Raw genomic sequence first — 10,090 nt, 5'->3', positions numbered from 1 at the left:
AGGATGTTCCAGCAGCTACCCTCTTGACCCAGGGCACCACAACCTCCTCCGGGTACTTGATGTAGGCCTCCGTGGTTGAGTCTTGGGCTGTGTGGGAATTGTCAGTCGACGAAATGACTGCTCACAATGGTTTAAGGGAGACAGACAGGCTGAGACAGCATGGTGGGGTGGAGGGGAACAGGTTGGCTGAGAAATGAGATCAGAAGATGTAAGGGAGACAACTGTGTGCAAGTGGCAAACAACAAACGTTGATCTCAAGGAAATGTGAGAGACGGGAACAGTCGGGTTAGGGTGCCTCACTTGGAATTTGTAACAGGGGTCAGGAATCCAATGTGGCTGAAGCATTTCCTGGCTTTAACGAGGAATTCCTGTATTAGTGTTGTGATGCAGTTAGGACAAAGATGCAGACGAGATTAAGAGAATCCTAATAACAGAGATCATTCACAGACGGTGACGCTTAGTAAAGGAAGACACGTGGCAAGGAATCTGAGACTTACTTATCCTTCTCTTCGTGCTTGTAAGAAGAGATTGGTAAAAGAACTTTGCGTTCCTTCTGCAGCAGAGCCGTTAATGTAACAGATGGCATCCAACACTTGTCTCTGAAAGAGAAAGAGGTCGACATCGAAAGGGAGTTAGAGGTGGAGGAGGTAGCTGAGAAAAACACAATATTACTACATGTGGGACGTGGTAACATGTGGGGACGTGGTGACATGTGGGGCGTGGTAACATGTGGAGCACAGTGACATGTGGGACGTGGTGCCATGTGGGACGTGGTGCCATGTGGAGCGTAGTAACATGTGGAACGCGGTAGCATATGGAATGTGGCAATATGTGGAACGTGGTAACATGTGGAGCGCGGTAACATGTAGGGTGTGGTAACATGTAGGACATGGTAACATTGGGATGTGGTAACATGTGGAACGTGGTAACATGTGGAACGTGCTGACATGTGGGACGTGGTGACATGTAGGGTGTGGTAACATGTAGGACATGGTAACATTGGGATGTGGTAACACGTGGAACGTGGTAACATGTGGAAAGGAACATGTTTGTTGGTATTATATGTAGAATGGTGTAACATGGGGGTAGTGGAAATATGTAGGATTGGATAGCATTGTGTGGAATAGCATGTGGGATTGGGTAACATGTAGGGCAGCACTACATGTAGAACATGAAGCTTTATGACGTTGCAAGGTGGTATTTGGAACATAACAAAAGACAAATCTTTAAGGCACAAGATTTAAATTTATACAGAATAGGCGCAAGAGTGGCTGTGTGGTAAGTAGCTTGCTTACCAACCACATGGTTCCGGGTTCAGTCCCACTGCGTGGCACCTTGGGCAAGTGTCATTTACTATAGCCTCGGGCGGACCAAAGCCTTGTGAGTGGATTTGGTAGACGGAAACTGAAAAGAAGCCTGTCATATATATGTATATATATATGTGTGTGTGTTTGTCCCCCAGCATTGCTTAACAACCGATGCTGGTGTGTTTACGCCCCCGTAACTTAGCAGTTCGGCAAAAGAGACTGATAGAATAAGTACTAGGCTTACAAAGAACAAGTCCTGGGGTCGATTTGCTCGACTAAAAGCGGTGCTCCAGCATGGCCGCAGTCAAATGACTTGAAACAAGTAAAAGAGTAAACTTTAAAATAGATCTTAGATGACATAACCAGAGGTGGTCATGTGTGGATTGCCATCAAAAGAAAAAGAATTAATTGCTACTTACTTGCGAGCAATAGCCACGACATTGCGGTTGGGTTCGTTATCGTACGACTCGGTCGTGCAACCAAAGTGCTCGGCCATTTCGTGCACAACTTTACGATGTTCTCGGTTCATTGGTGAGAAGGAATGGCTGCGATAATTCTGTTTCATCTGCAGATCGGAGAGAAGACAAAGAGAAACAGCTTTTCAGTAAGTGGTTAACCGTGATGAGGTGATGAGGTTTGACTTCTTTTGGTATTAACCTCAACCTGAGACTGTCCTGTTTCTATGATATAAACTCCTTATTTTAAAGTGATCCAACCCTTTCATCATCATTGTTCGACCGTGGTCGAGACAATGGACTTTACCATGCTACACCAGACTTCACGGTCCATCATAGCATTATGGAGGTCCTGTTGCTGGATGCCTGTATCCCTGGAGATTACATCAGGGTAGGAGAGTGTGCGCCTTCTGGTATCGGGAGCAGATGGCTTCCAGAGGAGAACAGTAGAAATTACCTCTTTTTCAGCTCTACAACAATGTCCAGCAAACTGGACTCTCCTACCTTTCACAAGAGATGATACAGGTGGTAGTTTCCCATATATTTGTACTTTGGTTGGATGATGCTTCCACAAGAGATTCTGAGCTCTCATAAGGAGGCGAGTGTAGGTTCCATCCAACTGCCTCTCAAGCTTCTTTCATAACATCCAGGTTTCTGAGCCATATAGTAGAATTGGTTTGACTGTGGCTTTGAAGATTTTAAGTTTGAAATCTCAACAACCCTGCAACCTATGGCTCTGAGATGATACAGGTGGTAGTTTCCCATATATTTGTACTTTGGTTGGATGACGCTTCCACAAGAGATTCTGAGCTCTCATAAGGAGGCGAGTGTAGGTTCCATCCAACCACCTCTCAAGCTTCTTTCATAACATCCAGGTTTCTGAGCCATATAGTAGAATTGGTTTGACTGTGGCTTTGAAGATTTTAAGTTTGAAATCTCTACTTAGATTTGATGACCAGATCTTATGCATGTCATTACAGGTTGACCAGGCCATACCCTTTCTAGTTAGAAAATCTTTTCTAGATGATGATATGTATGACCCAAGATATTTATAATCAGTTGAGAGTATGGATGCTGCAATCAGTGTTGGACAGGCACTTGTTTACATATTCAGTCTTGGATTACAGCAGAAATATCCAAGTCATATGATTTAGCTTCCAGATCTTTCCACAATCACCATACGATAACCCATGACCTCTCCAACTTTATTGAATCCATTATGGTTACATTATTTGGTATGTCCTTCGTTTATTGTTATTATTATTATTATGATGACCAATTCTGAGGATACACCTGTGAGAATTAAAAGGAAATATAAAAGGAGAAAGGGGCTCTCTACCCCCACTTTGGACCAGGCTTCCGTGGCTTTTATGGGTTTTTTCCACAAGTAACCCTTTCGAAGCACCTCCCCCTATTGGGAGTTTTAGTTGTTACTTACTTTTCGTTGTCATCCTGCTTTTGTACACGGACCTTTTTCAAACGGACAAAACCCTTTGTAACTTTCGTCCTGTGTTTTGTCCCTTTATGTTTTAATTGATTTTTGTTAGCCCTTGTGGCCAATAAACGAACGAATTATTATTATTATTATTATTATTATTATTATTATTATAACAGTAAGGTGAAATTTGAGAGAGATTTAGTTACTTTTTCTAGCAGACCACAGGGGATGGAGAAGTCCATCCAGAGTTAACTATTGTTGTTTGACGAAAGATATTCCAAAGACATTCCAGAAATGGCCAACCTCTCATGAACAACAATATTAGCTAACATGTCCTTTATTTCTTTTTGTAATGGTTACAGAAATAAAATAGTTTGGCTGCTATTACAAGCAGGCTTTAGTGAATGTCCACCACTGGGCGCATTAGTAGCTGATAATCTGTTTGCGGAGGCTGGACAATAATTACAGTAGTGATGGTCAGCTGGGTCGAAGGCAGTTTAATAGCGGTGGGTAGCTGGGTAGTGCAATAGGGCAATGCAAAAGTGAAGGTGGTTTTTTTTAGTATTAAACATACCTGTTTAGTACTTTGTACCAAATCTGTTAGGGCTTTTTCTACGGAGACAATAACTGGGCCATTGTGTCTGAAAAGCAGAGAAGATGGGAAATTATGAGAGAGAGGGAAAAGGAGAGGTAAAGTGATAAAGTAAAAGAATGGTTAGATAAGAAGATATTTCAAGAAATATATGTATCATCATCATCATCGTTTAACGTCCGTTCTCCATGCTAGCATGGGTTGGACGGTTCGACCGGAGATCTGGGAAGCCAGAAGGCTGCACCAGGCACCAGTCTTATCTGGCAATGTTTCTACAGCTGGATGCCCTTCCTAATGCCAACCACTCCACTCGCACAGGTGCCAGGCGAGGCTGGCAACGGCCACGGTCGGATTGGTGCATTTTACGTGCCACCGGCACTGGCTTCGGCCACGATTCGGATGGTGCTTTCTACGTGCCACCAGCACGGAAGCTAGTCGAAAAAAACAGGACGCAAAGGATGTTGCGGTACATATGTTTCGGGCTTCTATGTTTAGCCCCTTGTCGGTAATAAAGAAATAGGTATTATATGTAGAATGAAGTAAAAATGAATGGTATAATATGGGGGTAGTGGAAACATGTGAGATGGTGCTACATGTAGGATTGGATAGCATTGTGTGGATTAACATGTTGGATGGGGTAACATGTAGGACAGGACTACATGTAGAACATGAAGCTTTATGATGTTGCAAGGTGGTATTTGGAACATAACAAAAGACAAATCTTTAAGGTACAAGATTTAAATTTATACAGAATAGGCGCAGGAATGGCTGTGTGGTAAGTAGCTTGCTTACCAACCACATGGTTCCGGGTTCAGTCTCACTGCGTGGCACCTTGGGCAAATGTCTTTTACTATAGCCTCAGGCCGACCAAAGCCTTGTGAGTGGATTTGGTAGACGGAAACTGTAAATACCAATTTCGGGCTTTATAGAACAATTTATTCTTACATCAATGCATAATCGATATAACAGATGGTTCAAAAGCCTTCTTCAGCCGCGTGCAATTGCTACACCAAAGACTTGTATCACATTATAAAAGGTTTGAGAAAAAACATTTGGTATTGTTTATAATGGTAGGTAAACTGAGTATCATTGGGAAAGTATGTTTGCAAATCTTCATAATCAAATAGGCGTACAGGGTATTATTGGACTCCAAAACAAATCATCCATACCGTTTTTTCACTCTGTTATATCGATTATGCACTGATGTAAGAATTAGTTGTTCTATAAAGCCCGAAACATATGTACCGCAACATCTTTGTGTCCTGTTTTTCATCTTATTTCATTTGATACATATATCCTATCACCTATGCTACTAGCTGGCATATACAGGTGCTTACATTTATCAAATATTCACCCTGAATTTATTGTATCATTTCAAGAAATATATATATATATAGGCGTATATATGTATGTATGTATGTATGTATGTGTGTGTTTGTGTGTCTGTGTTTGTCCCCCTAGCATTGCTTGACAACCGATGCTGGTGTGTTTACGTCCCCGTCACTTAGCAGTTCGGCAAAAGAGACCAATAGAATAAGTACTGGGCTTACAAAGAATAAGTCCCGGGGTCGAGTTGCTCGACTAAAAGGCGGTGCTCCAGCATGGCCGCAGTCAAACGACTGAAACAAGTAAAAGAGAGACAGAGAGAGAGTATACATGGATGCGGATGAGTGCATCCATACGAATATGTGTACGTGTGTGTACACATCTAAAGCTTCAACTCTATGTCACCAGAACTACGATAATCATGGTGGCACACTGTGCCTCAGAGAACAATGGTGAAACGGCACCAACATACTTAGCAAAATCTTTCAGGAACTGAGAGTAAGAAGGTGACCCAAGTTTCGAAGAAAGATCCGGATTCTTGATTTCCAACGCCAAAGCCAGTCTGCGATTCCGTTCTCGTATGCTGCATTCTTCATTACATTCCAATCTGGAATAAAACGACAAAATTACTGAGTAATTATGGAGAAAGATTAGGGAAAAGGAAAATGGAAAGAGGTTTAGGAAGGGGAGAAAAATAGAGGTGGTTGGAGGCAGTTGATTTGTCTTTTTCACCCTGTCTCTCTCTCTACTCTACTCTTGATATTAGACAGGTGGGTAGGCGTAAGACAGCATATTTGAAAGATTATGGTGTATTTGAAAGATTATGGTGTATTTGAAAGATTATGGTGTATTTGAAAGATTGCTGAGCGACACAAGTTATGAGATATAAATCTACCAAATCATAGTGTTTCCAGAGCATGAAACTAATTTTAGCTCATATTTAAATACTGTGTATATTAAATGATATTTAAGTCTCACTGGACGGAATACAGAGGGTAGGTCAGAGGAGAGGGAAAGAGAGTGGATACTTTTATGAGTGAGGGGTGACTCACAGGAAGAGGAGAAAAATATAGGTGGTTGGAGGCAGTTGATTTGTCTCTTTCACCCTGTCTCTCTCTCTCTCTCTACCCTACTCTTGATATTAGACAAGTGGGTAGGAGTAAGACAGCATATTTGAAAGATTGCTTAGAGACTCAAGCCATGAGATAGAAATCTACCAATTCATAGTGTGTCCAGAGCATGAAACTAATTTTAGCTCATATTTAAATACTGTGTATATTAAAATGATATTTAAGTCTCCCTGGACGGAATAGAGAGGGTAGGTCAGAGGAGAGGAAAAGAGAGTGGATACTTTTATGAGTGGAGGGTGACTCACAGGGGTAGGTTAGTGAAGGGGAACCACTAAACGGTAAAGTTTAGAGTGGAGTCTCCCAAGCTTTGCATGCCAAGTTATGGCACCAGTTAGGAAAGGCATGCCCACCACCACATCAATGACGATAAGGTGATACTTACTGTCGCAAGCCAGACTTGAGTCGCGAGAATTTGGTGATGTCGACATCGCTGCCAGAGGTCGCATTGTTGAGGTCAACCAAGGTCATTCTGCGAAAGAAATCAGAGATTAGTTGTGTGTTTGTGTGTATGTGTGCATGTGTATTTGCAGACGTGCATGCGATTGTGGGTGTGTGCTTATGTGTATGCGTGTGTGTGTGTGCGTGTGTGTGTGTGCAAAGTCACTGTATGCAACAGTGTGTGTGTGTGCAGCATGTGTTGGTGGTGGTAGTAACAGTGGTGATGATGTCAGTGTAGCAGTAATACAGCAGCAATATTGTAGTGAGGGCAGTGGTAGTGGTGGTGAAGTTGTGGTAGTGGTTTCGATGGTGGTGGTGAGTGTGATGGTGGTTGATGTGGTGAGGGTGGTGGTAGTGGTGGTGATGATTGTGGTGGGGGGGGGGGGGGTGGTAGTAGTGGTGGTGGTGGGGGTGGATGTGGTGAGGGTGGTTTTGATGATGAGGGTGGTGGTAGTGGTGGTGTGGTAGTGGTGGTGGTAGTGGTTGTGGTGGTGGTGGTGGTAGTGGTTGTGGTGGAGGTGAGGGTGGTTTTGATGGTGAGGGTGGTGGTAGTGGTGGTGTGGTAGTGGTGGTGATGATTGTGGTGGTGGTAGTGGTTGTGGTGGTGGTGGTAGTGGTTGTGGTGGTGGTGGTGGTAGTGGTGGTGAGTTGTGGTAGTGGTTTCGATGGTGGTGGTGAGTGTGATGGTGGTTGATGTGGTGAGGGTGGTGGTGGTGGTGGTGGTGTGGTGGTGGTGGTGGTGATGATTGTGGTGGTGGTGATGATTGTGGTGGTGGTGGTAGTGGTTGTGGTGGTGGTGGTAGTGGTTGTGGTGGTGGTGGTGGTGGTAGTGATGACGGTTGTGGTGGTGGTGGTGGTGGTGGTGGTGGTGGTGGTGGTGGTGATGAAAGTTATGGTGGTGGTTGTGATGGTGGTTACAATGGTAGTGGTTGTAGTGGTGGTGGTGGTGGTAGCAATGGTGGTTGTGGTGTTTACAAAGGCGTAACAATGAGGGAAGTAAACAAACCAACAAGGACTTACTTTGCAAAGTTAGTAAGTAGGTTCTCATCTCCAAGAAGGCACTGAACATTGGCCGAACGTAGTCCACATGGGCACTTGACAGCAACCTACAACAGGGGACAGTGGACAGGTATTTAATCAACCCCAAAAGGCAAAGTTGACATTGGTGGAATTAGAACTCAGAACGTCTTAAAGACGGATGAAATGCCACTAAGCATTTTGTCCGGCATGCTAATGATTCTGCCAGCACACCACCTTAATAATAATAATTAACTGATTGGAAGTGTTATCATGTACATTGTTTTGTCTTGGTATAAAAGATGGGCTACAGCAAATATTCTGCTCAATACCACAGATTTGCTTGTCAGTTGTTTGACCTTAACCAGTTGAGCATGTCCCTTAGTGGCTGACGATATGTGCATCTCTGATCACGAGCAGAAGTAGTGGGGGGGAGCATCATAGCCATGTGTTGAGAAGGATTCTTTGGGGTTTGAATAATTCACCTCTGGAAACATGGGTGTTTCGTTCAACGTCCTTAAACAACCCTTATTCAGGGACCTTTTGAGCGGGATGGGTTACTCAATCTGAAGAAAATTCTAACTGGGCCCACCTGCAAGGTCATGTGCTGTTTATCTTGATATGAGATCACCATGTCGCGCACATATGGTTGTGATGCATGTGCCTGGTGTACCCTTATCAGACGGGTAGTCATGATGGGTATACTGGGCTTCGTATATTTTACCCCAGTATCACTTTGATGGCATGCTCTGCTCGCTCACTCAATAATAATAATAATATAGCGAAAGAATTTGACAAGATTAGTAAATATAAAGACCTACTAATGGAAATTGAAAAAATGTGGCATCTCAAGGCGACTACAGTACCAGTGATTGTAGGATCTCTAGGAATGATAAAAAAAGGTACTGAAACCTATTTGAAAATGATTCTAGGCTTACCATCCCTACAGGAAGTGCAAAAAATCGTATTAACTGGAACGGCTCATGTACTGAGAAGAGCACTATCGCTGTGAAAATAACATCCATTCATGAATTTATCTATTTATTAGTTTTTAAATACATATTTTATCTGTGAATTTGTGTGTGTAATCTGGGAATGCATACAATGAGCTTCTCTGCCCTAGGTGTATGGGAAACACTCGGCGAGAAACGGAAGAAAATTTGAAGAAAGAAGGAAAAAATAATAATAATAATAGTAATAGTAATAATAATTATAAGAGCACTCAGAGAGAGCAAACGTCTGCCAAGGCAACACCAACGTCCTCTCAACAATTAGCCAGAGATGATTTTTAAAATGAGAATATCTGAAATAAACTCGACTGCTCTCACAAATGAGAATACTAAAAATGAAACCCGATTGCTCTCAAAAATTAAGTAAAAAAACAGGGAAAAATACTCCAGAATCCTTGTCCAGTATCGGATCGATTCCAAAATCTAATCAGTTCGTGCCAGCCGTGGGGCTAAGCATCCCTGAAAGTTTCATCCGAATACATCGAGCGGTTCTTGAGATATCTTGTCCACGGACAAACAAATGTGACTGAAAACAATACTTTCACTTTCACCAAGGCAGAGGTACATAAGAAGAAGACATATACAAACCTGTTGTTTACAAGCAACTTTCGGACATGGTTTATCTGGGTGACACGGGGTGTTGCACGGATGACCACACGCTGCACGAGGTTTCTGACATGGCTGACTGCACTGTTCAGCATCACTTTGACAACGATCCTGGACGACAACAAAAACAAAAAAAAGTTACAAAATACTGTGTGTGTGCGTGAGTGTGTGTGGTGTGTGTGTGTATGTGGTGTGTGTGTGTGTATGTGTGGTGTGTGTGTGTGTTTCGTGTGTGTGTGTGTGTGTATGGTGTGGTGTGTGTGTATGTGTGGTGTGTGTGTGTGTGTGTGTGTATGTATGTGGTGTGTGTGTGTGTGTGTGTGGTGTGTGTGTGTGTTTCGTGTGTGTGGTGTGTGTGTATGTGGTGTGGTGTGTGTATGTGGTGTGCGTGTGTGTATGTGTATGTGGTGTGTGTGTGTGTATGTGTGGTGTGTGTGTGTGTTTCGTGTGTGTGTGTGTGTGTGTATGTGGTGTGGTGTGTGTATGTGGTGTGCGTGTGTGTATGTGTATGTGGTGTGTGGTGTGTATGTGTGGTGTGTGTGTGTGGTGTGTGTGTGTGTGTATGTAGTGTGTGTGTTTGTGGTGTGTGTATGTGGTGTGTGTGTGTGCATGTGGTGTGTGTGTGTGGTGTGTGGTGTGTGTGTGTGTGGTGTGTGTGTGGTGTGCGTGTGTATGTGGTGTGCGTGTGTATGTCGTGTGTGTGTGTATGCCGTGTGCGTGTGTATGCCGTGTGTGTGTGTATGTCGTGTGTGTGTGTATGTCGTGTGTGTG

At 43.3% G+C, this 10,090-nt stretch overlaps 1 protein-coding gene across 3 annotated transcripts in view; it reads right to left on the bottom strand.

Moving 5' to 3' along the window:
• Positions 1-10,090, bottom strand: part of LOC115225828 (transcriptional repressor NF-X1) — a 52,111-nt gene that overhangs the window by 2,169 nt on the left and 39,852 nt on the right. For all 3 annotated transcript variants that reach the window (XR_005004192.1, XM_029796797.2, XM_036514693.1), the window contains exons 16-22: positions 9,302-9,430; positions 7,707-7,792; positions 6,631-6,717; positions 5,591-5,725; positions 3,775-3,841; positions 1,727-1,872; positions 498-599 (exon numbers count right to left, since the gene is read on the bottom strand). Coding sequence is in view for 2 of the 3 variants with exons in the window: in XM_029796797.2 (XP_029652657.1) it covers positions 498-599; positions 1,727-1,872; positions 3,775-3,841; positions 5,591-5,725; positions 6,631-6,717; positions 7,707-7,792; positions 9,302-9,430 (752 nt within the window). In the remaining variant the exon portion in view is untranslated. The remainder of the gene's footprint in view (positions 1-497; positions 600-1,726; positions 1,873-3,774; positions 3,842-5,590; positions 5,726-6,630; positions 6,718-7,706; positions 7,793-9,301; positions 9,431-10,090) is intronic.

This window comes from Octopus sinensis, linkage group LG28, assembly GCF_006345805.1.
Source record: "Octopus sinensis linkage group LG28, ASM634580v1, whole genome shotgun sequence".
NCBI classification, from domain to species: domain Eukaryota; kingdom Metazoa; phylum Mollusca; class Cephalopoda; order Octopoda; family Octopodidae; genus Octopus; species Octopus sinensis.
The sequence above is the reverse complement of the archived record's forward strand: the minus strand, read 5'-3'. Positions and strand labels throughout refer to the sequence as shown.